Source organism: Anolis sagrei, chromosome 2, assembly GCF_037176765.1.
Source record: "Anolis sagrei isolate rAnoSag1 chromosome 2, rAnoSag1.mat, whole genome shotgun sequence".
Lineage (NCBI taxonomy): Eukaryota > Metazoa > Chordata > Lepidosauria > Squamata > Dactyloidae > Anolis > Anolis sagrei.
Genome location: NC_090022.1, coordinates 87,385,044 through 87,412,588, shown reverse-complemented (window position 1 = coordinate 87,412,588; position 27,545 = coordinate 87,385,044). Strand labels below are relative to the sequence as shown.

Below are 27,545 nucleotides of genomic sequence, written 5' to 3'. Positions count from 1 at the left end.
GTTTTACCTTATGTATGCTACCGAGTAAAGAGGTGGGGAGAAGAAACTTTTCCTGGTTATGCACTACTGCGTGCCTACTGTCCTGCTTACCTGTCCAAACGTATCTCTCCTTATGAACCATCTAGGAACTTTAGATCATCTGTGGAGGCTCTGCTCTTGATCTCACCTTCTTCACAGGCGCGGTTGGCAGGGACGAGAGACAAGGCCTTCTCAGTGGTAGCCCCTAGGCTGTGGAACTCCCCTAGGGATATTAGATTGGCCCCCTCCCGCCTGACTTTCCAGAAAAAAAAATAAAGACCTGGCGTTTTGAGCAAGCTTTTGGAAATGCAGTGCAGTAGATAAATATGGTATTATGGAAGAGTGAACATGAAACAGCTAGATGATGCTAATGGAAAATGAGTTTAACTGGACAACATTGGTGATTATATGTTTTTAATGGTTTTATATGGATTTTATATGGATTTTTTTATTATGTCATGTTAAATGTTTTACTGGTATTTATTATTGTTGTGGCATTGAATTGCTGCCAACTTGTAAGCGCCTTGAGTCACCTTTGGGCTGAGAAAAACTGGATAGAAATACTGTAAATAAATAAATACTGCTTTGTACAACAAAATTTAGCCCTTTGAGGATCAATCTAGTTAGAAACAGCTGACCAGCTTTATTTTGCAAAAAATAATAAAAATGTCAGCATTTGTTAGTCTGGGATTTATTTTTAACAATGGCATTCGGACTTCAGTTGTAATTTAGAGCCTAGACAGTTAGAAGGAATAATGTTAATCTTAGCTCAATGTTTGCTAGTTTGTTTTTTTCTGAAGACTTATCTGGGTTTTTGTTGTTTTTAGGGCAGGATGCAATATGAACAGGTTAACAAGATTCCAGATTCCTCGTTTTCTGATCATGTTTTATGCTAACGCATCTTTTGTTTAAACTGTCAAAAACAAATCATTGTTGTTGTTTAATAATGTATCCAGTGCAGGGAAAGAAGAAAACAGTACAAGAAATATATTCTGCAAGAAGTTAAGTCACTCTGGTATCTTGGAATTGTGCATGTTTTTAAGGATTTTCTTCCGTGTCTTGCTGACAAAACAATAGTGAGTATGCAAATATGTTAGCTATTGATTTAAGGATTCCAGTTAATCCAATGTTTGTATAGTTTCACACGTCATCTTTTTGAAAAGCAAACCAGGTTTAACATCATAGTAATTAAAAACAAAAACAGTATAAGATTAAAGGTACAAAGTAACCAAAGACGATGGTTGTCAGCAAAATGGAACCTAATGATTCAGCAAAGTTGATTGTCACAAAAGGACAATTCTATGAATGAGTCTTTTAAAGATTTTTCCATTGATTTTGAGTCATAAATATACACAAACGTAAAGTAAATATGAGTTACACTCAGATATCTCTGTAACAAGGGCCACTTGGTTCAGTAATACCTTTGAATGGATGTAGCACACCTGTCTGCTTAAACAGGAGGAGAACATCCCATCCCCTTCATCACTTTTTCCAAAAGACACCTCAGCTGAAAGTCACTTACCATCTTATGACACAGAGAGTAGGAGGTGCCCTAGCATGCTGCCAGGATGCTTCCTCCATGGAGCACATTGAACGCCATCAGATGATGTAAGACAACTTCTAGCAGGGTTCCATAGAGGAAGCGTCCTGACTGTATGCATCCTGACTGTGTGTGCTTCTGTGGGAACATGGGAGACTTCCCGTATTCCATAGGGAAGAACGAGGGGGAAACTGGGCAGCAACACTTCCCCCCATGGGATGAGATAAGGTGTGCAGCTGGTGATGCGGTGCATGGGGCAATGGTTTCCCCCCACTGCCCTATGGATTTTGCCATGCTGTGTGGTGAATCCCCACAAAGATTTGGATCTCAGTGTGATGAGGTCCTTGGTAATTCTGGTAAACCTTAGGCTTTGGGGGACCATAGGTCACAGCTTGCATTTTCTACACATTTTATCCAATGTGGTTATTTCTGTTATCTATATTCCACTTCTTCACATATTCCATAGCTCATGATAAACTCTCAGGGTTCTTCATGATATCAGGATGAAAGAAACAAAATAACTACTCCAGAGCCCAAGATTTCTTGGGCGCTTCTACCATTGGCTGAAGAAGCAACACAGTTTTCCCCCATTTAAATGCTAATATTTAAGCTGAAAAGCAGCTTTCCTTTTCAGCAACAGAGCTGCTGTGGAAACATCAAAGAAACCATTCCTGTGTGCCTTGTTCTCTCTCCATGAATGTGCTTAATTTAACTCAATTCCAGAGAAGCATAATGAATTCGGGCAGCTTTCAGTATTATCTTAAGTCATGCCAGTTTACAGATACTGTTTAACAGTCAAAGACAAAATAGCATCTGATTACAGAGCATACTGTAATATTAATGGCATCCATAGCGTGCTGATGAGAAGTATCCTAATAGTAACACAGTGAATATCAAATAACACTACAACCTTATGCATGCTTGTTTACTGACAGGTAAGTTTCTTGGTTTTCAATGGTGTGGAGTGCTGTGCAAATGTGTTCAGGATTGCAGCCTTCATCTGTTTATTGTGTGATTGTAATTCTCATCCATTATTTCACAGCAGACAGTCAGTAGACTTTCTTGTGTTTCATAAGAGGTCGCAAAGACTTTCAGGTTTACCTGAGCTTATTCTCAAGGAGATTATTCAAACTGATGTTGCTTTGGAAAGCATAGAAGCATTGTTCTATTAGCAGTGAAAGGATAGCATCCTTTCAGATCAACAGGACCCACAGGGTCTCATTACCAAGAAATACTTGCTGTTAAAGAAGCCAGGTCTTTGTCCTTTAAATGTCCCTAACCTTTGTGTATTCTAAAGCTACTTCTAGGGACTAAGGAAGGTGCTTAGCGCCATTGCCTATGCTAACATGTTGGACCCAGCCATCCCAAAAATCCTGTCTGATTGGATGCTTGCTTTGTCCTGAATCCCAACACTAAAATGGGGAAGTCAAGTGTTTTCTGAGTCTCTATTTGCCTCAAGGACATTTTTCTCTTCTCTTAATCTGCTGATCTGCACATAAAATCATGTTGCATTTTTAATACATTGCTGAAACTAATTTTTAAAAGATGGCCCAGAAATCTGTATTTAAGTACACCTAACTATGTACATTTTCCTGGCCTGATACCCCCAAACTTGATGGGCATGTTATTCTACTGTGCTCCTTCTCCCGATTTAGCAAATGAGCAGTCAAATAGATGTGGGAGGATCGTGAAAGTAGTGTCAAAATCACAACTGTGTAGTGATCATGAACATGGAACAGTTACCTTGGTTTGCTCACCTGCAACTGTTCAGTATTCATTATTGCTATGTAGTCTCCATTTTGGCACCATTGTCACAATTGTAACTCCCTCCCCAATCTACTTTACTGGGCATCAGCTGCATGGAAAGATGGAGATCTATTTTGCAATGTTTGGAGCATGGATGAATGACATTTCCATCAGGTTTGGTTCAAGTGTGTCTCTGTGTGTGTGTGTGTGCAGTGACCAGAAGAAGTTACTTAGTGAAGTATACTTGATTAAGCAGCTGATGCAGAATTCCAGCCCTTATCTGTAAGGTTAGTTAGAAACAATTTAATTGTTGGAGTTAGCAACTTTGGCATGCTTATACTAATTGCTGGTATGTTAATTCCTGTTTGTTTCCTTTTCCACATCCAGTCTTTTCCTTCATCACATTTCTCTTTTCTGTTAGACACTGTGTTTGACTATAAATAAGTAGGTGCATTTACTCGAGTATAATGCAGCATCATGCAGCATCAAGTGTAATGCGCACCTCAATTTTGAAAGTGCATATTACAAAAAATGGATTAGCCCTTGAATGTAATGTGCCCAACAGTGCAGATATAGCACATCAGGGAGGCAGGCAACTGGGAAACCATACCCCCCCCCCAACCATGCCCCCCCCCCCCAATCAGGCTGAGGCTGGCATACAATTCCCAAATGGCCTCATTCACAAGACCTTCAAAACTGAGAGGGTGGTTTTGAAGACATAATGAATGAGGCCAGTTCGGAATCGCATGAGACTGAGCTGGGGGGGGGGGGGAGGGACTGAGAGGCCCCGAGGGCCACCTGGGAGGCAAAATCAATGGGTAAGCACTAGTTGGATGCTCATCCTTCTCTGGGTGCCATGGACCTCTGAGGCTGCTGCCACCACTGGGAACAGCTTCTTCATGCCCCCTGCCTACCTGTTTGGCACCTGGGGTTCCAGATTTCTCCGGGCCTTTTCACACAAGTGGGTTGAGGTGCATTATTCTAATGTACCTTCAAATCTAATGAGCACTTCAAGTTAGACAATGTAATTTAGCCAGAAAAGGTGAGCATTAGACTCAAGTAAATATGGTAATCAGTAAGGAAAACTATTTGTATATGTTTCACCAAGAAGACTAGGTTTATTTCTGTTGGTGACCCACCTACCCTGCTGCTCAAGTCTCCCATCCTGAGAGACATCAACATTCATACTGAGACTGTCCTGCCAGGAGTGGCTCAGGACTTCATGGGCTCTATGACAACCATGGGCCTGTCCCAAGAGGTGTCTGGTTCTACTTATGCTGATAGACACACTTCGGAACTTGGTTTCTGTATGGAATTGGATAATGTTGATTGTGGTTTGGAGGATCTTTCTATAGTTCCACTGTCATGGTGCCCCATGATGGCCCCATGAATTCCGCCGCTGCCCCTGCTTACCCCTGCTCATGTGATAAGATCCTAAATGAATGAAATATGACTATATCCTGCCCCCTCTCTTTACCAAAGGCACATTTCAATTTCAGGATTAAAGGCAAACATCTAATAAGGCATTTACGTTGTTACTGTCTCATCACTTACTCATATTCTAGACATTCCCTCTAGTTGCAACAGAAGGAGAGAAGGCAAGCAACCTTGTTCAGAAAGCCACTCTGCTTGTCTCCTCATTTCCCTCAATCTTGTTCCAGAATAGACTATTTGCAGAAGAGTAACAGATGGCATCTATCCTTTGGTTCCTCCACTTTTCGATTCAAGCTGGCAATAGGAAGAACATGCTAATGCTATGAACCAACATCTGAGTTTGGTTGTTTTCCTTTATCCCCCATCCGTTTTTTGTGCGAGTTATATTAATTGTTAGCAGAAGATGGTCTTCCAGTAAACTGTTCTAATATAAGCTGCTCTAGCAGCCTTTCTATAGTTAACTCCCTCCAGCCAGGATAAATGAATAACAATAAACAATACACTATCTAAAATAATGACTTGGATGTTGTTTTAGTAGCTGTGAAATGTGGAGTCAAAGGAACTTTCACAGAAGTTTTACTCTTCCAGGCTTCTTCCAGTCTTCCAGTCTTGGACTTCTGAATTACTTCTGCTAGAGACCTAGGGCTGCTTCCCATAACTGCTTATGGGAAAGGTGTTGACCATTTTTATTTCGTAGAGAATCCAAATACTATTGCCAAACCATTTTAGTCTCTTGTTTTCTTTTGGAACTTTCAACTTTTATTTCTCCATACTTAATTTATGACCATTTCTAAATAATACAAAATATTTAACTGTAGCCCCAGGCTGTCCAGTGTGCCTTGGCAGAACATTTCCCGACCATTATCTCTTGGTCTCTATCTCTACTAAATACTCCTATAATTAGTTGTTCTCTCTCTTCTCCTTTCTTTTGAATGCTTCTCCTTCTTGACTACTATACCTTTAATTACTTGTTCCTTTACATGTAGCCACAGTATTATTGAACTGGCACAGTAATGATCAAGCTTCTGTTCTCTGCTGACAGGTAACTGTGTCTACTCATTTAAATGAACAAAAAACAAAAAAAGTAAGCAATTGTGCTGGGTGAAAAAATGAACATGCTAGTTAAAGGAATAATTCAGGACTGTTATGGCAATTAGTGAAGGGAATCAACTAATTAAAGAGCTAGTAGCTCAAAACCAGAGCTTGCTTCAAAAGAAAGGTCAAAGAAAACATAACTAAGTATAAAGAACTGGTAGCTGACTTGAACAAAATCTTTCCTGAATAAAACATATTTCTGAATAAACATAAATTAGGATCTTGCCTTTGAGGATGGACTTAGTGGAATTATAGAGAATTATACAGTGCTGTATTACATGCCTTGTGTTTCCATTTAGTTTTATCTTCAGAGAACACAGTCTAGAGAAATGCCACCACTGTTCAAATTGTTGCTACCAAAGTCATCTAGGAAGGGTTAATGATTTTTCCCTCAAAAAAAAAAAAGCAGCAAACAGTGAGCTTAGACATATAGAAAGTTATTCAGAGAACAATCTAGGTAATCAAAGTTAAAAAGTCAAACTCCTTTGCAAAAGAATCCAGACATCTGGATTTTAATAAATTATAAAATTAAAGATTCTGATTTGTATATACATTTTAATATACAACTCATGGCTATGTAGCTGACAATAAGGCATATGCATTGTAAGTGAAGGCTGTGCCATATGAACAGAGCAAATACTGTGCAATGTAGATGAGTAAATAAAAGTAGTAAATGCATTATATAATAAAAGTAAATCACAAAAACCCTTTGAGTACTGGGCAAGCACCATTCTGACATATTTTAAACAAAAAAAAAAACATTCTAGGGGTCTGTTCCCACAACTATTGGGCATTTCTATGGTACTGGAAAGGGATCTTAAAATCCTATACGTAGTGTCTTCTTCTCTGGTCATGTCCACCCACTACCACATAATCTGGGTCCATCTTTTATCAAATGGCCAAAATATCCCCCCCCCCCCAACTGTCTTCTCTAGAGCAGAATCTTTCACATAGTTATAAATGTGTTTGAAGTGGTCAACTTAGTAGATAAAATAAAGAGTTTAATTTTTAAATGCTTGAACATAAATAATATCACCAGAACTATTGTCCTTTTGAAATAAAAAAAATATGGTAGCAGAGCAATGGTTTCCCTTTCCCTGTTGCTGCAGAGATAATATAGGAGACGTAATTTGAACAAAATGTGCTTATCGAGGCAACTGGATGAAAGGTTTCCAGAAAATTCAGAAGTTACCCTGGACTTCCAAACAGGACTTGAACTGCATCTTAAACTGCAGATATCTGCCACCAAATTTATTCATGTTGTGGAAATAAGCTTTATCACTTGCTGTAATAAAAGTATTATTTATTATGTAGAATGAAAGAAAGAAAGAAAGAAGAAAAAAGAAGAAAAAAAGAAAAAGAAAAGGAAGAAGAAAAAGAAGAAAAGGAAGGAATAGATATAGAATGAGTGACCCCTGGCTTGACAATAATGGATGTGAAAGGGCTCTAGGAACATGTGTCAACCCTGTGATGTGGCAGCTTAAAAAAAAAAGCAAATGTGATTCTAGGCTGCATCAATAGGATGGTATCTTAATCAAGAGAATAGTACCACTCCATTTGGCTATGACCAGATAAGATTACTATTCTATGATTCCATGTTAGCCCTTAGGATGCCATAAGACGCTTTAGTGACTTTGCTTGTGAAAGGAGCAGAACAGCACTCAGTTTAAAAGGGAAGGAGATTGTTGAACAATTCCTCCATTTGTTTTCAGAAATAAGCTGTCAGGTTTACAATTATACTCCATTGCTGGTAACTGGTAAAAATCAGACAGCTTCCTCTGAGATTACAAAGTTCTCACATTGAGCCACGGGCACAATTAGCCCATTCAAAAGAAAGTATTAGGTAGCTACTGCCTAATTACTAGCTGGATTTCTTACAATGCAGTGAACAAGCCAGTTGCTTCCATTTTAGAGAATAATACTCTAAATACCATCTGAATTCTGATTGAAAGATTCATAGAGAAGTAAGAATAAACATGCACACAAAAAGAATCAAGAAATTTTGACAAGGATTTGTTAGTTTTGGCAAGCTACCTCCTGTCCTTCCCCTTCCCTCTGCCCCCATTGCCCCCATTGCCCCATTGCCCTCCCTGCCTCTGGTACTCCTGATTAGATACATGAACTGCAAAACTAATTCTTCTTTCCATAAACTGTAAATAGTCTGGTGTGTGGAAAACATCCACAGCAGCCAACCTTTCCATGAGAAGTGACTAGTAGACAAGCCAGAGACAATGAATTTTGTTTGCCAAGATGATTCCTTGCTGATCCAGAAAATAGAGCAGACTGAGAGTTGAGGAAGGACTGAGAATGAAGATGACTTGTGTTTCATCAACAAAACAATAAGATGCTCTTTTTTGTACCTACTGGAAAAATTGAATGAACAAATGCATTGGCAAACAATGGCTGTCGAATTTATTAAACAACTATAGTGGAGATAATACTTCTCCTCTCCCACTCCCCAGTTAATAATGGTCACCAACCTGTAAGGGAAAGCTTGCATACCCCAGAAATACTAGCAGAATTTGTGTATTTTGAACTACTAACAAGGCCTGGTGGACTTTAAAAACCAACTTACAAGACAAGGAAATCAAGATGTAAGGGAGGAATGAGGCCCAGGGACTAGTGGAATTATCTTTTCTAAACTCTGTTCTACAATGTGGGTCAGAGCTATAGAGGTAACTTATCTTTGTTTATTTGAAATGAATGCATGCCTTTATTGAGATGTTAATGAAATTACTTGAGAATATTGTCATCAAGTACTCTGATGCCTCTGTTAGTGTTAAATTAAAATGCCCGAAACTTCTGTCAGAACACCTTTCATGAATCATGAACATATTGCAGACTTGAGCAGAAATACAACTGGCCAGCCAAGGGTAAGCTGAAAGCTATGTTTTCTGTTTTATAGATGTGTCTTTCCTTAAAAATGTGTCATGCCTAATTAGCAAAATGTAATTAGTAATTACATATATCTTTCTGTATTTTCAAGACAGTAATTAGTTTTCACAATTATTTTTCCATGCATTTCAAAGGAATATGCTACTTACATAGTGATGGAAGGTAATTTCTGAGCTGCACATTTTTTTAGAAAGTCGGATAGATGAAGAATAAAGTGCACAAATATGCCAAGATGATTAAAGGTGACCTTTCTTTGGTGGGAAGAGGGAATAAAGAACAAAAAGCACCCTCAAAGATGCCAACAGGCATCTCTCGAATGTGCTATATAGCTCCAGAAAGAAAGTCTTATGATTTCAAGATGTTTACTTTATAAAGTTCTGATATGACATGATAAGCATTTAAATTTCATCAGTTTCATTCAGTGGACAAGTACCCGAATTCAACAGTGAATATTATGTGCAAAAGTTGGCCTACAAGAAAGTAGGTGATACATTGAAGGGCATGCATAGTGCCACCTTCACTGGGCATACTCATCTGAATACTAACCAAATAGCTGGATACATTTTTGGTGTGTAACAAAATGTATGCTCCTGATCAATGCTAGTAGTTGTCACAAACAGGGTCATGATGTGTGAATGTTTAAAAAGGAAGTCAACTGATCAGAAATTAAGTTAATCATATACTTGTGTAACAGGGGTGACCAACTGTGTAAGGCCAGGGGACTGTATTAGCACCCCCTAAAATACCTTGGAGAGCTGCACACTTACATGTCCTGTGGAACTCTCTGCCCTGGAGCGTGGTGGAGGTGCCTTCTTTGAAGGCTTTTAAAAAGAGGCTGAATGGCTATCTGTCAGGAGTGCTTTGAATGCAATTTTCTGCTTCTTGGCAGGGGGTTGTACTGGATGGTCTATGATGTCTCTTCCAACTCTAGGATTCTATACTAGTATGGAGCTCCTTTTCAATTAGCCTTTGAAAGCCTTTGAAAGCAAAGAGAGCAACAAGAATCTTGCAGGCTCAACAGAGTAATTGTACTGTAGGTATACGATGAGATAGAGATAAACCTGGTAGAATGATCACAAAAATGTTCAGCCTTCCTTATCAATAACAAAGTAAATCAATGCACAAAGATGTTAGTTAGTTTTTCAGTCTGCATTATTATTATTAGTCAGATTGAAAATCTATGCTTGTTGTCAATTATCTGCCGCAGTCAGATATATGGTAAAAACAGTAGAGGTACTTATGAATCTGATCCATCTTTGTTCATAATTGCTTTATTTTTAAAATTGGATGAGTTTAAATTTTAACCCAAAAGAACTTTTCAAAGTAAAATTTTTGTAATCAATTGGAAGCTGGAGTCCCAAACTCATGTATGAAGTAGTAAACCCAATTAGTGTGACTACTAATGAACGAACATCTTTAGGAACTAGCTGTGTATTTGTCTCTGAACAAAGTGAACAGCAATAAACTGTGATGTGCCTGCATGCATGCTTGCTTTCCAAAAGTGCTATATGAGATGAAACCAGTACTCAAAGGGCTGTCAAATTATACATTCTAAGATCTAAGCAGATTCAGTATTTTGTCTACATGTATATGCATAATGACATGTGTTTGCTTCTGGGACAGTACAACTGTTCTAATTAACTCTTGATGGTACAAGTTGTTCACTGCCACAATGACAAACATTATACTGTAGTAACTGCAATAAAACAAAAACCATATATCTTTGTCACAGAAAAGCACCAACTGAATAAAACCTAGAAATCCAGTTATGTAAATAAATCAGACTGTCTGTAAAAGCTGGAATAAATGATCTGAATAACTGTGCTGGAAACATTTAGAATGAAATGCAGATATTTGGAAATGCACATAAAACTAAATTATGGATCATTTGGGCAGCCCATCCAGTGAGTTAGTATATTAAGTTTTATTTCAAATATTTTTTCAAGAATAATATTAATATTTCCTGATTGGTAGGAATGAAGACACACACATTGGACAGTTAAAATGTTTATGGATAGAGGAGTCTATTTCAAAATTAAGTGCTATACTTTAGCAAGTGGTTTGTCTCCCTGACACTGATGGGTCTAATGGATACATGAATGTTATGCCATTGTTGGCCTCTAAAGTGTGAGAAAAAGAAAACAGGTATAACGATGCCCTTCACTGTGTAGAAACCTTCAGCAATAGTGTGTAAACTTTTTCTTCTGAATAAATGAGAAAATTAAAAGCTATTTTGATGTGGATTATATTTATCAGCATAAGGGGGTTTCCTCTCTTACACCACTAGAAGAATTGGCCCTTCCCAGCTGGATTTTGTACAGTAAGCAGCATCACTTCCTATCTCCTTTGCTTTTCCAGTGGTTAACAGAAAGCACAAACCATTATGCTTGATTCCTGAAACAGGGTCTTAATTTTCACCTTGAACTTGCAGTGGTACTCCTTGTTGCTTCCTGAGTATGGGAATAGCACCATTGAATTCAGTGGAAAAGCCAGGTGCAATTGGCACACTGGATTCTGGCACATTGATTTTGAAATAGATTCTAATCAATCAATCAGATTTGTTAGTCAACTAAGCATGAGTGTTTGAAGAAACAAAATCTCCTTCCTTGAAGCTGAGGCTTGACTGGCTACATGACAGGCCTCTGAACATTACTGAGGCTTTTAGAGCCAGCTATTAAAACCTCTTGTCAAATACGTTGAGGGTGCCACAATAACATCCCATTGGATTCCTGCAAATACACTGAGGGAGCAACAGAGACCACACAAAGTCAGAGCCCTGCTGACCTTGGCTAGGTTGGAGCAGTGAAATCTGTAAGGATATTGCACTAGTTTCTGCAGCAACCTGTAATCCTAGCCATTATTACAATATTTATATTAACCTTAATTAAATAATCTTAAATTTCCATGTACTGAAGGTAATAGCATTTGGCATTTCTGCCATAGCACCACTATTTATCTTTAGTCTCTATGGTAACATAGGCAGTACTGCGGTATTGGGAACATCTCTATAAGAGAGAAAAAACATGGGGTATATTTTCATTTTAAAGCAATTTCCTGAGCATCTCTTTTTTCCGTTTTTCGGCAATCAGCTCCTGAATTCTTTGGTTCTTTGTCCTTTCATAAGGTGGTTTCCTCCTCAAGATGATGTTGTGGTGTGGCACTTCATTTTCCAGCCCATGAATTTTATATGGAACGTCCACCGCGTTACCTTCCGGCTGATCTACCGTTGTATTGGAACTGGTGATGTTCACTTTAGGAACAATTGGTGGGCCCAAAGTTGTATGTGAGATGGGAACATCAACAGGTGTTGTAAGTGTGGGAGTGGTCTCCTCTTCAATATCATTCACTTTACTACGGTTGGATTCTGTGGCGTTCCCAATTCCTGTGTTGTTACCATACAAATTACAAGACTTACAACACAGTTTATTGTAACCAGGAATTGCACAGTACCGATAGAGAACTTCCATGCGACAAAACATTGACTTGTCTCCTTGGCAATGTTCTTCTGGAAGAGAAAAATAGAGTTACATGTACATTATAAACCAGAGACAGATTCAAGCAAACGTGGGCATCAAAGATTAAATCCAATTTAAGGTGGAATTACAGTAAATCCAATGAGGTAAGTAAAACATATATTACTGTTGAATAACAAGTCCTCTTCATTTTAATTAGTCTACTTCCCTTGGGACAAAAAAGGAGATTTACCAAAAATTTATTTAACACAGTAAGACAACATACAACACACTGTGTATGTTCATGTATAAGTCTAGATTTTTTTTGCCAAAAATTCAATCCAAAAAACCTAGGGTGATTTATCCACAGGCCAATGTACCTTAACTCTTATTTTTAAAAAGAGCAATCCACTTTTCTGAGTAGATTGGCAAAAGGTAAGAGTTTAGTCTGTCCCAGGAGAACACCAATCATATATACTTTCTCTGCTGTGATGACACTTCTGGTCTTTTTGAATGCCTGGTAGGAACATGGTGGCAGTGGCAGCCCTTTGGCACTTTCCCTCAAACAAGTGCCAAGACAGTAGAGAGGGTCAATGTTCCTTTTAGGTTCTCCCAGGATGGACTAAGCTCTTATCTTTTGCTACTCAGAAAAAGGGGGGGGGGGTCTTTTTTTTCCCATAGGACGTAATGTTGTATCTTAACTTCATGATTATATACTGTAAGCCCTAACTGAATCGTTCTCACATATCCTGTCTATTTAAAATATATTATGATTCTGACAAGAAAAGGACCTGCCTATCTTAAAAAACACAGTGTAAATGTTCTCAAATCCTTTCATGTCTTGAATGTATCTATTTTGTGTCCCAATCATTTTATCATAATATTGTATCATAATAGAAATCATACAAATGTCTAGATGCACAGGTTCACTCTTAGTGTTAATGTAGATATAAACTTTATGTGTCCTTCTTGGCTTCATTGCCTTGATAAATCACTAAAGCATTACTGAGAAACTTTGATCATTCTGCCATTGGAATAAAAAGAAACTTCTTGAATGCAAGAAGCCTCAAGCCTCTCGATAACCTGGTAATCTCACTCCTCGAGGGGTAGTCTACAGTGAGACTGAGACACACATGATTTAAAAAGCAGTTTAGATCTTGTGAAGGAAACTGGAAGTGGCCTTTAATGAATAAGGTTTTTGTTCAGCTAAAACTATGTTGATTTTGTTAAGAGCTTTGGTTCACAAAAATTAAAATGTACTGAAATTGACCTATAATCATTAAGGTAAATGTAAAGGTTTCCCCTGACATTGAGTCTAGTAGTGTCTGACTCTGGGGGGTGGTGCTCATTTCCATTTCTAAGCGGAAGGCCTGGCGTTATCCGTAGACACCTCCAAGGTCATGTGGCCGGCATGACTGCATGGAACGCCATTACCTTCCTGCTGGAGCGGTACCTATTGATCTATTCAAACTTGCATGCTTGCTAGGTTGGCAGAAGCCTGATCTAACAGCGGGAGCTTACCCTGCTCCTTGCCTACCTTTCGGTCAGAAAGTTCAACAGCTCAGTGGTTTAACCCACTGTGCCACCAGGGGGCTCTCTATAATCATTATAGTATAATCATTAGATTATATTCAATTATCGCAGTAGATCATGGCTAATCACCATTCGTAAATAGCAATCAAATACTTCCCCAACTAAGTAATTTAAGAATTCAGTTCCACACAGGAAATACATTCATACAAATTGCAGGTTAGACTGAGGTGAAGGGAAATAAGTATCTACAGGCTCAAATAGGTCTGGGAAAATAGTTTTAGGTTAATTCTTTTAAAAAGTCAGAATCCTGAGATACAAAGGGTCACATGCATGGGATTTACCCAAGGACCACACAATTCCCAGCTATATTCTAAGGGGAAGAGAGCATTTATATCACTATAACCTGGTGACTACATAAAACAGGAGGCATGGTTTTATAATTTGCAATACTGCATCTAATTCATTCTGCATATAGCTGACAGTATGGCTATCTTCTTATTTCTTTGCCACAGCTATGCTGGGGTGACATAGCGAGCAGTACCAGCAAACACAGATCCTTGTAGAGATGACATTCTGAAAATTCAATTCCAGGCTACCAGGCTCATAAATGTAATACAGTAAATATAGGTTAGAAAATGGCAGGCTTTCATTAATTTCCCTCCTGTATGTGTTTATTTCTGGAGACAGCCAAAAGCCATGCTTGAAGGAAGGATGAGGCAGTTAAACCATGAAAACAGATTTTGAAGAGCAAATTACAAAAGTTTCCGGTAGAAGTACCATGAAGGCATTAATGCCATGTGTGTTCAAAGCAGCTTTTTTGTCATTTCATTGGCTAGTCCTGCAAATCTTGGAGTGTATGTGGAAAATATTCCTGAAAGTCAAGCATGGAGCCTCCTTCTGACTCCATTTACTGCAAAAGCTGAGCTTGGGAATGTTACCTAGAACTCCATGAATTTTCCAACTACATACCATGATGTTTGAGGAATTCTGAGAGTTGTGGTCCAAATAACCAATGTTCCCAAGCTCTGGGCAAAATGGTGTAGCAATACTTCAAAGCCTCTTAGTGCAAAGGAACAGCTTTGTCAAGTGAGGATGGGGGTGACAACAAAGGAAGATGTATGTGTAGGGAAAGGAGTTACACTTCTTATCACTTCCCCAGTTCAAATCCACCCTTCCATTAGTGTTTGTCTCCTTGAAGTCTCTGTGTCATGTTTCTAAGAGTTCTTAGCAAAGGGTGCAGCCATCCAGGATGATATGCAAGCATCATGAGGCTGCTAGAATTGTGCTGCAGGCAAAGAGGGGAACAGGAGTGTCAAGCTTTCAACAGCATTGCGACATACAGATCAAATTCAGAATCAGTTGTGGATGACGTCTGTTCACTCACTTTCCCATTAAACAAAAAAATAGGGCATGAGTGTGTTTAATTGGCAAACATAGCAGCATGAGCTAACTTTTCGGCATTGTGTTTTCAAAATCCAGTATTCATTGATGAGGTGAGAAACAATTACTCCATAATACAATCCATTTTTAAAGAAAAAAAATCTGATTATTATGTTACCTGACTTCATGTTAGCTTGTAAGTGCTGTTAGGCCAAATCCGTATGGGGGGAAAGCACTTTCTTAGAATTCCTGAAAGCTAGGGATAACATATCTGTTTCTATTTTTTTAAAGCACTAGTCCAGGCATCCTCAAACTGCAGCTCTTAAGCTGTTTGGCCTTCCCAGCCCCAGAAGCCCTAGCCTGCTTGTTCAATAGTCAGGAGTTCTGGGAGTTGGAGGCCTAAACGGCTGGACGGCCACAATTGGGGGAAGCCTGCATTACGCTGAAAAGGGATAGGATTGGAATATATCCTGATGCATAATTAGGACATATATTTGATACTTTTTAAATTAAAAACTACTAATTAAACTAAGAACTAACTAAAATATCTTTAGAAAAATGCCTTATTTTTCAGCAGTTAAATAAACAACAACAAACCACCACACAAATATATTCATATACAGACTCACCTAAAATTGATTTCTTTGGTTGTGCTGTCACAACTACTTTTTGTATAAAAAATATTCCAGAGAAAGGGATAGATTCTAGAAGAAGCAGACATGCTTCTCTGTTCCAGGAAACAGCCTTATAGCACCTGGAGGGTTTACACTTTTATTTTGGCATAAGCTGTTGTAGCCTGCATGTCATTTGAAGCAATAAAAATGAATGCCACATCAACTAATAGTGACATCCTATAAACATTTCCCTAAGTCCCACTGATTTTAATGAGCTCTCTAAGTTAAACATGGGCCTGAGCATATTGTAAACCTGTTAGTGTTTTAGGTACAAAATATTCTTGGTGGTCCCCCCCCCCTCCTTTTAAACTTGTTAAAGTGCATATATATCAGAATAGATTTGTGCTTCTTTTCCTAAAGCAAAACCGCCAGACCTGCTTAACTTTCATCTTATTTTATTTTGCAATATGCATGACAGACTGTAAGTATGTCTTCATCTCAGCAGTAAGAAAAAAATAGTCATTTGCACAGTCACTTTGGTACACATTTCAACTGGCCTCATAAAAAATATTGAACAGCAAACTGAATTGGCACATCTTTTAATATTATGTTAATACATACAAAACACTAATAAAATATCCCTGATAAACAAAGTGCATATAGATCTAGTGCGTGATGCCCAGATACCTTATTGCACCATTTTTCAATAGCCACCCATATTTTGAAACATCACTTAACAGTTGTTTATTTAAAGGTAACTAACAGTCATTAATAAGTTGATAACAGTTAAACACCAATTATTTTACATAACAGTATTTAGCGCCAGATAACGTGGCTTTGCCTTTTACGTTGCCATGTATAAATACTAACATGTTGCAGCAGGAAATCATCATAGTAACAGCAAAATTTAAATATGTGATCACATGATAATGACAATTTTGAAGTGCTACATTGTGAAAGATCCACAAGGCCAACTACCTATTGCCTATAACTGGGTGGAAAACCACAGGAAGCAATTTGCTATGGAACTGAGGGACCAAGACACTTCCTGTATTTGATATTACTTAAATGGATTTGGATCTTCAACACAAATATATGCTGAAGCAATGAACTACAATTAAACTGAATTTGTTTGGCAATAGATTTTTTTCTAGCTTGCTATTCTAGCCTTCCTTTCTCATAAATGGACTGTGCAAACCTCCTTCCAGTGTTTTTTTGTTCAAGTAAAAACACTGTACATTGAACATGGATTCATGATTCCAATGCACTGTTTATATTTAAAGCTGGAACTGGTGGTTAATGCCAATGCAATTAAATATTAAGGCATTTTTCTAAACATAAGTTCTTTTCCCCCTCCCTAAGCAAAATGAAACAAAGCAATAAAAATTGAGGTAATTCTGTAGTTGTTCACACTGTTATGTTTGCCAGTCAACACACGTCAATAGATCACACACATACACACGCAGACACACACAACTGAGCCACTCAAGTCAAACATGCAAATGGTGAAAAAAGACTGATGGATGCAATGATGTATAAAGAGTTCACTGTTGAGTAACTTTTGACATTGCTCAGCATGACAATGTTATGTTGCCTCAAGGATATTAAAATACCACACACCACAACTTGCAGCATAGACCACATGGTTTTGCCATATTATATTTCTGCTTGCTTTAAAAAAATCCATACGGAACAGTCTGGCAGAATTGAGTAGAGAAACTTGCTGGTTTTGTAAAAAAAAATAACCCAATAAATTATAAATAAATAAGAGTTAAGGAAGAAAGGTACTCCAACTAAAGCATAGCACAGTAGAAGCATGTGGTAAGAATATAAAGAGTCTCTTCTACCTGTAGTAAGAGACTTTTTTGATGGTACAAAACAGAAATTTTATAGTTAGGATCCCCCCTCCCACCCCCTAAAAACCACCAAGAAGCATGAGTTTAGAAGCAATGAGATTGTAAAGAAAGATGGAATGAGTGCTTTCATTTTGTTTGACTGCCCTGCAAAAATACTGAAGCTAGCCTGTGGTGAGATAGAGGACCTTTAGATAGAAAGGAGAACTTTAGCACTACAAGGTGTCATTATTGTGATGTGATCACATTCACAATAAGTTCTCAGTTTCACCATCAAACTGAAACCACGAGCCCGTTAAGAGCCTTTTTTCACCATCACCAATCAACAAGCAAACTGATACCAGCTCCCTTTTTATAGGACTTTCAACACACTGAGGAGATCCTACTCCACACATCCAACACCTTAACAATCTCCACCGCAGCAAGTGCTACGCAATCTCCAGAGAAGAAAGACACTGTGCACCAAGGCCCAGTGAAGGGGAGAAAAAGATTTAGCCCAAGACAGAACTTGGTATACTCAAGGAAATGTTCCATATAGGAAGAAAAATAGAGCAGAAGGCAAAGTCCACATTGGATGTGGCATGCATTTATGGGCAAAGGCAGAGTTATAAATGGGTCTTTTACTTGAAGATATTTTCTGGATAGGATAGTCTGGGTCTGGTCTTGACAGCCACTGTATCATGTAAGTCTTCTTTGAGGTATCCGATGAATTTTCTGAAAGAAAAAACCCCACAGAGAGTGGGAACAGATATGAGCACATTTGTAGTTTCTTAAAGCGCCATCTTTGGCTGAGTGAATAGAATTAATAGCTACTATTTTATTTAATCATTAAAATAATGCCTCTAGTAAAAGGTCAAAACTAAACTTAGCAAAACAGCTTTTTAATTTTAAAGAAAATAGTTTGTCCATGTCTGCTCAAATACATTATGGACTGAAATGCTTTCAGAAAAAAATGTAGATTACAGAAACAGTGTTATACAAGGGTTGGATTTTTTTCTACATTAAGATTTCTTCAACCTAATGGCTGACATTCCATGAGTGGTGTATGCAAGTGTAAGTGTACCTTATGTATGTCTTTTTTTTTGTCACAGCAGTATGCTCTTCCACTCATTCTCCCGCTATGAAAACATCACCAGCAATGAAATGGACATAGCTACTGAGGCACAACAATCATTCTTGGGGCTGCTGATAGGGAAGCTGTAGCAAAATTTCTTATGTGAAACTCTTATACTATGTTTATCCATGGCCATTCTCAATCAATAGTTGTTGAGTGTGTACCTAAAGTATTTGAGATCTATTATCTCATACTGTAAAGTATAAACACATAGTAATACCCCTGTAACTACAGAAGTTCCTAATGATGGAACCCGTAGAGAGAAAACAGTCTCTCTAGGGATTTGCTAGGCCCTGCAGGTGATTCGATGGTATACTCCCCCTGGAAGTCACCACAGAAGACCTAGAAAATTCCTAGAGAGATTGCTTCGTTATGAATCCTTAGGTCCTCCAAGGCAAATTCTATGATAAACTGGAAGTGAAATAATTTAGTGGTGTTTGGTCATATCTCTAAGTTCAAGTAACTGCAGTCTGGTCAGAAATATATTCCTTGTGGATACAGGAGTCTTACTGTATTTCAAAAGTTGTATGCCATCTCATGAGAGGTACACCTGTCAGAAAACCACAAGTATCTGAGACCTAGGAGATTATTTCTTTTAATGATGTTAAGTAGACAAATCATTTCATAGAATAGAAAAAATTAAGTAAAAAAATGAAAAAGGAAGGATTACTGGCAACCTTTCCTTAACTTCTTTAGTACTCAAGCAGACCAACTTCCAAACCTAAAGCAACAAGGATGTTGGCTAATAAAACATTCACAGACAAAGCTGAGCTACTATTGAGAGACAGCAACACATTCCTTCAATTTGGTGGTCCATTTTGGTTGAGATTCAAGAGTAATGACAACAAAGCTCCATCATCATTACTAAAAGGGCATGGAGATGTGCTTTGGAGCCTTCAAACTACTGTCTATGCAACTAATATGATCCTTGATATTCCCCCGCTTTAGTTCTGATCCTGATCCTCCTAGGATCAGAAGGCACCAGAAAACATGTTTGCTTCTGTTGGTTTGTATTTGCAACCAATGTACAGCCACTGAGTTAAGAATATCTGACATATTATTTTGACTAAAAATCATGATGAAAATAGATTCAGGCATTCATTTTCAAACTAAGAGACAAACCAGATGTCACAAAATCATTAGCATATTTAACTGGAACAATTACTTAAGTTTCACAGAAGCATCCTGCCACAGAAACATTTTTTGTATTTTAAAAAGGTGTAAACACTCACTAGGACATAAAGGTAGTCTGCATAATCTTGTTGTCTCTGGCTTTTCTTCTCTACAAAGGCCAATGAGATTTTCTCTTGTCCTGCAAAGTACTTGCCTGTCTTGTGTACCATTACCACAGGTTACGGAACACTGAAGAGAAAACAGAAAAAAGTTTTGCAAAAGCAATTGTTTATAGTAGCTGACTGCTTTACTATTAGTTCAAAACATGCTGGGGCCCCAAATCCAATCTGGAACCATGCTGTTACATAAATGTTAAATTCCAGTGTAACCATCATGTTTTTCTTCTGGAGATAGAAGTGCCAATGTTCCCACAGAATTTCCCACCAAAAATGACTTCCTGGTGATTTCAGTGGAAGCAAACTTGTGAAATTATTTCATTCTTTTGTTATTTCTATTGAAGATCTGATCTCTATTGAAACTAAGCCACATGTATATGTATGGGATACGTGTGAACCTTGCAGCCCACGAAGGACTCTGGACTGGGACAAATATACCTCTGAAATTATTATAATTATAAAATAATAGCAGTAACACATCAATGGAAGGTACTCAAAGCCTTTCGATTAGTTCGGTTTACTCGTTTGGTAACACAGGGCATTCAAAGATACAGAGGTGCTTATTGTTCCAGGTTACTTTTATTGTCCCATATTTGACTTGATTTCTTTTTTATTATTTATTTATGTTTGTTATCTGATTTTTAATTTTATTGATAGCTGAGTTATACTTTGGATAATATACTTTGGATAATACCAACTCTTTGCTTAACATTCTGGATCCTAACCAACTTAGATGTAGAGGATCACCTGGAATACATACGTGGAGCTTGTCTCCAAATGGTACCAAATCCATCTGAACAATTTTTAAAAAATGAATACAAAAACGTGCTAAGGATATGCCTTCTTTTGCTATAATATGCAAATTTCCAAGGTCTGCACCAAAGTGATTTACTACATTTTGAAAGTTGTGATCTGTACATAATATTCTATTTCTGGCCAACAATGTGCTGCCACCTATAACTCATTTTTTCAATTTTGGGAGATTTGGTACCTTTCAGAAACAAACTCCACTTATATGAAACATAACTATACCAGTAAAATACCCAGAGCAACCAACAAACAAGGCTTCTGGATTACAAGGGCTGACATTTTTTTCAATGTGTTCAATATTTTCAATGTGTGCAACCTCACTACCTCTGAGGATGCTTGCCAAACATCAGGAGAAAAATTGCCTCCAGAACATGGCCATATAGCCCGGAAAAACCTACAACAACCCAATATTAAGATTCCCCCCCCCCCCCAAAAAAAATCCCAAATCTATTCATTGGTAATAATGGATGTGATATGACACTCTTCCCTTTCTCCAAAGTAAATTAAAATAATTTTAACCATACTGCCAATTCCTGCTTACCTGTGACCAGGGTCCTATTCGCCATTGTGCCGGGCAAAGTTCCCGGTTGCAAGCCCTCCGACCCTCTGGGCGATCACTGCTGCAGTATTTGGTATGAACAGAGCGGTTTGTGTTGTCATGTAGAGGTTGGATGCACCGGACAGAACGCACCTGAAAACCCGTTTTTCCACAGGTTTTGCTGCATGGTTCCCAATCACCTGTAACCCATCTGGTTCAATGGGGGGGGGGGGGGACAGTTCAACCAAATAAATGTATAGTTAGCATATATAACATATATAACAATAATCTATTAATTGATAATTCTTAAAGTATGCATTATTAATTTGGCACATCTATTTGTGTATAATATAAAATGGGAAAGAAGTAGAAAAAATATATTTCCAAATTTGACTCCTGCTTGTAAGAAACTGAAAGATATGTGAATATTTTCACTAAGAAGCTTACCAATCATGAATTAAATACATACTTTAAAAAACATTTAGTATGATTTTTTTCATCCAGAGGGCTTGGACACTTTGCTGGTTTCCTTACTTAACAGTGAAAAACACCAATCCATGAAGCTGTAAACTACAGATATTACCGTAAGCACAAAAGTTACAAGATCTCATTGTATGTTCTAATTATAGCCTGAATAAATTCATGTGTGGTCCTTTTTGAAGTAAGTTTTTCATTTTATTTTTTGGAGATTTGTTGATTTTACAGTTTCCTTCCAGCCTCCCTAACAGCAGCTATTTGTAATGTTCTAAATAATTTATGTGGAAATTAACAGAGGAATAAACCATAAACAAATGTTGTTAGCAGACATTGGCATAGTAGCAGGGTTGCTCTTAAAGATGAATTTGTTACTTCAGATATCCCAACAGCTCTCAACTAAAAACCACATGAAATGAATGGAAGACCATAACCAAGTAAATTGTCCTACAGGGCTTTCAATATAATATATCAACTTCTTTTAGGACCAATGTTCAGTAGTAGTTAATGCCAAGTCTGGTGGAGCAGAGCCAACAGCTCAGCAGAGGGAAACCCCAAAAGTATTTTTTTTAAATTTCTTTCCATCCTCTGATACTGTTTTGGGCCCCAATATTTTATTTTCTAAAAATTAAATCATGAAGCATGCATTTTACCCCTACACATTACATTTGACAGTAAATACTTTTTGGTTTAAGGATTTTGAAAATTGAGGTGCACATTCGATTCAATGGCGCATTAGACTCGAGTAAATACAGTAAATCCTCACACAGTGCATTCTTTTCTCATACTCTAATCCAGAGAGTCAAGCAAACTCCATCTATTGAGCAAAAGGTACCCCTAACACTTAGTCAAGGCTTATCAAAACGATCCCCACTATTACAGAATCAAACACAACTTTCCTGGGATCGGATTTCTCCCCTTTCCCCAGAGTTTTACTGAACATCTATTAAAGAGGAAGTGAACTATTAACAGCAATAAAAGTAAAGGTTTTCAATTAACAGTAAAGTGAAGCAGATTAACATATTTATCACACTTGAATTTGCTTTTAGCTCCTCCTATATTCTTTCCTGTTTAGAACTCCCCAATCCTTTGTATGCTATGTTTAGCAAGCCACTTTGGGTCACATCACAGGTTAAAGGCAGGATCAAATGTAAATAAATAAATACAACTATCTCTTTGAAATGAATAGAAGCAGTCATCCAATCTTATGAAGGAAAACTGCAACCACCAGCTGATGGTGGTATCTTCTCTCAAGTCAGTCAGCCTTCGCTCACAGTTCCTCCAAGTTTCCTATCCTAACAATGTGACTGACTTTCAAAACTGAATCTTATGTAAAAGTGCTTTGCTAAGCATTATTTGTTTTCCTTGTTATTTTCCTTCTGGTCTTTTTCAATATGAAGTTCAACAAAAACAGAAAGATCATGCATACAGAATACACACATCCTCTCCAAAGTAGTCAGCTAGACTCATGATACAATGAGTTCCAATGTAGTATAGCTTGATATTCCTCCAAGTATGTGTTGGTTCCCTCACCAAATAAAATAAGGATCAGAACCCTATTGGGACACCACACTAATGTAGAAATAGGTGCCCAAGTAGTGGCATTTTTTCAAAGGTTGTATATGTGTGGTTCCTAATGCAGCCAATCATTTTACATGCACATACTCACACAGAGCTCCAGTTCTCAGTTAGTGGGTGGGAAGATCATGAACTGTTCCACACTGGATGAACCATGACAAATGTTTGTATAATAGTTAGATCAGGGGTCCTCAAACTAAGTCCCCTAGGGTCAGAAATGGCCCTCCAAGGTCATTTACCCTACCCTCGCTCAGGGTCAACCTAAGTCTGAAATTATTTGAAAGCACACAACAGCAACAACAATCCTATCTCATCAGCCAAAAGCAGGCCCACACTTCCCATTGAAATACTAATAAGTTTATATGTGTTAAAATTGTTCGTCATTTTAATTATTGTATTGTTTTTCAGTGTTTTTTGTACTACAAATAAGATATGTGCAATGTTCATGTTTTTTCAAATTATAATCCGGTCGTCCAACAGTTTGAAGGACTGTGATCTGGCCCTTTGTTTAAAAAGTCTGAGGACCCCTGAGTTAGACTGTGCCAGTGTATATTTATCCTACATTAAAAGTATATAGAATCTAGCTTGACAAGGTATAATGCCTAGCTTGACAAGGTATAATGTGTCCAGAGAAGAGCAACAAAACTATCTAAGGTTTGGAAACTAAGTCTTATGAGGAACTGTTGAGGGAGAAGACGAAGAGGGGATATGTTTCATATTTGGAAGGGTGTCACATTGAGGAGAGGGCAAGCTTGTTTCACGCTGCTCTGGAGATTAGGACACAGAGCAATTGCAGGAAAAAAGATCCCACCTTAGCATTAGGAAGGACTTCCTGACACTAAGAGTTGTTTGGCAGTGGTATATGCTGAGTGTGGTGGAGTTTCCTCCTCTGCAGACTTTTAAGCAGAGGCTGGATAGTCATCTGTCAGGGGTGCTTTGATTGTGTATTCCTGCATGGTAAAATTGGTTTGGACTGGATGAAACTACTACTCTCTTCTACCTCCATGATCTATTTGCTTTTCAAGGCAGGATCCTTGTATCAGAACCATTAAACTTCACAGCAAAATAAAACAAAATAGACATCTCTTCTTTCCTGCTTACTAAAGTGGAGCTGCAGTAGAAGGACTCCTGCAAGCACCAGGAATGTCTTAAGCCCAGGCACCAGCACACTATTTTAGGCAGAGGTCCGTGCTGCCAGTGAGTCCTTGATTGGTCAATATTTCTGTAATACTCCAGTAACTGGACCTACCAGTCTTTCCATCACCTTGCTATGGATCCTGGGAAGGGGGAAGAGGTTGAGACATCCCAAGGCCAAGTGGGTGCTGAGCCCCTCTAAAATGATAAGGTGCAAGTGATCGTGACCACTAAGACTTAAGAGTAATTGTTACCCAAGGAACTACCAATCAAGTAACTGTCCTAATGTATACCTCTCTTTGCATTCACTTAATAGAACCTTATAAATGTTCTCCTTTCCTCTATATATTAATTGTATATAATATTAGCCATACTCCTTCTGGCCAGTTCTGTTTTTTCCCCATGTTTGGAAGGATTTGCCCATCCCAGTATGACACACCTACTACTACACAAAAGAAAGGAGGAGACACATTGGAGCTATCATAAATGATTCAACAGAAAATTATTTCTTGTGAGCCAAAAATATTCCTTTCCCACCTACTCTTCCAGCAAACACACATCTTTAAAAGCTAGCCTGTGCATTTTATTGGATTAGGACTGCATGACATTTACATCTTTAACAGCCTATAAGTAATTTTACGTATTCAAAAATCCACACACCATAAAATAAATTTATACAAATCCTTTTCACATCTGCTTCTACCTTGATTAACTACATATGGGTGAAGCACAGGGTTATGCATCAGATAGAAAATATTATTCCACTCCCCACCCCTATCAAAATCCGACTTGGAATCAGTGGAAACAATTATTTATAGGGATGTTTTCTTCTTTCCCCACCTAGCAAAATACTGGCAATCCGATCACATCATTGCATAACTTCTGATTTGGTAATATTCTAAAAATTATATCTATATAGCAATCCTGACCCAAAACATCCACAAGGGGAGGGAAGCGAAAGAGAGGTCATTTGAGGCCAGCTTCAGAAATTTCTGCTTCAACTGATTCTTACGCAACAGCAACAGGCTATTCTAGCAAAGTGAAATGCTTACATGGGCTGGGAACATTCCTGGAGATTGCACACCCTACGAATGGGCTTCAGTTTCTGGATAACGTCACAGTAACTGCGATGAACCATTTTGTGGTCAGTCTTCCTCCGGCAACCATACTTTGTAAATTGATGACCTGAAAAAAGAGTGTTCTTTTTATTTTCATCATTTTAAAGGACTTGCGTGTAATTCAAATTTTACCCCCCACCCCATTATCCTGTCTGTATCCAATTTAAAAGTGAGGCAAATGTGAGTGTGGCCTCTTTTGCAAGGTCAGAGTGTCCTCGTTCAGCCCCTGAATCTATCCATGGGAGTTGGGGTTGAGGTTTCTGCCACTTTGTGGGCATCATGGGGAAGAACCAGTTTATGTATTAGTCCCAGCATTTCAAGGGACTACATAATGATTGACATGTTGTGCTAATTAATTAAAATTATTTTTTGACACTCAGAAAGCTATATGGATTCCTCACAGCAGTTAAGCAGTCTTTCCTTACCTCCTCCACAGGGTTTTGAGCACTGAGACCATTTTTTCAAAGCCCACTCATATGTTACAGAGTCTTCTAAAACATTGTTGTTATCGACATTCAAGGAGTCTTCATGGATCATATACTTGTACGTCAGTGAAATCTTGATATTACCATGAGGAATTGCCTAGTTGAGCAAGAAACCAATACATTTTCAGCAAGAATGATAGAATTATAGAATCCTAGAACTGGAAGAAGTCACAAGTTTAAAGACCTTCAAAGACTTGCAGTAAAGTTCTTCCTAATTCCTTACCTTGTAATTTAAATCCATTTGTTTCTCTTTTATTTAGTCTCTTTTAGGTACCCTAAAAAACAAGCTCGCTCAATCTTCTACATTACATGTCTTTGGATATTTAAAGATGACTATCATATTGTTTCTAAGTCTTATCTTATTCAAGCTACAATATTTAGAATATTATATAGGCACTTAAAAAGATGGTGACCCAAAGGTTTTAGGATCTAGATATATTTCCATTACTTTTAGTGACTTTGTTATTCTCTTTTGTATTTTGGAAAATACATTTTATGGATCACGCAACTATTATAGGGTCACATATTATAACAGTGCTCTTTGGATAAATATAGAAATAAATAGCAGTTTAAAACCTCCCTTATGCTAAAATGATGTTCTTAAATTATTTTCACGAAAGTTAGTCCAATTTAAATCAATGACATTTATTATCATTGTCAGGATGTGAAGTTTATTATTTACTTTAATTTATAAAAGAAGTTATGCACACCAGAATGTCCTCTCTAGTTCTGAGAATATTAAATTTGTTTAGATGACTTGAAAAAATTGTTTCTAATATAGGTTATTTATTTATTTTATTGAAAAAACCAAATAAAATGGGGTAGATCAGCAAAATTATATAATGGAGATTAAGAGCATCTTCCCTTCCAAATTGGAAATGACATTATTTTCCTGTTGTGATTGCAAATGCATTTTTGACTCTGGAGAGGAGGTAACAGTAAGGAATGTTGTCATGCATTGTAGCTGTGTCTGAAACATCTGCAGAGTGTTCACTGAACATTTTAAACTGGAATTTCCTAGATGATGAGATGCATGTAATATTTCTGAACTCCTTTCTGGTAAGAACAAATGGAGTTACTTCTATTCAAGAAGTCAAAATCAACAGCAACTAATTTCAGCTAGCCCATAATTTTGTATTTTTAGTATTTAGGGTCCAGTGGCCCGGCATAGTTATTACTAGCACTGTTGCTTTTGTTACTTTATTTTATTTTTATATATGGATGACATATTTTAATGATGTTTACTTGGTGTTAGTTGATTGATGCTAATTTAGACAGCTGGTGGCCATGGTGGCTGGGGGATTCTTGGTGCAGTAGTCCAAAAAATAACTTTTCCAATCTCTTACAAACAAAAATGACAACATGCAACACGAGAAATAGACAATTCATGATGCTGTTGATTGTTAAAACAGATGTCTTAACAGATGCAACCCACAAAAGATTAG

The 27,545-nt window shown here is 37.7% G+C and overlaps 1 protein-coding gene across 1 annotated transcript in view; it reads right to left on the bottom strand.

The window, feature by feature from the left end:
- Window positions 1–6,317: 6,317 nt before the first annotated feature.
- ADAMTS2 (ADAM metallopeptidase with thrombospondin type 1 motif 2) overlaps window positions 6,318–27,545 on the bottom strand; it is a 285,819-nt gene continuing 264,591 nt past the window's right edge. Inside the window, exons 17-22 of the mRNA XM_060765388.2 lie at window positions 26,041–26,197; window positions 25,550–25,682; window positions 21,315–21,522; window positions 19,907–20,036; window positions 18,185–18,274; window positions 6,318–12,233 (exon numbers count right to left, since the gene is read on the bottom strand). Of these exons, the coding sequence (XP_060621371.2) occupies window positions 11,770–12,233; window positions 18,185–18,274; window positions 19,907–20,036; window positions 21,315–21,522; window positions 25,550–25,682; window positions 26,041–26,197 (1,182 nt within the window). The 3' untranslated portion in view covers window positions 6,318–11,769. The remainder of the gene's footprint in view (window positions 12,234–18,184; window positions 18,275–19,906; window positions 20,037–21,314; window positions 21,523–25,549; window positions 25,683–26,040; window positions 26,198–27,545) is intronic.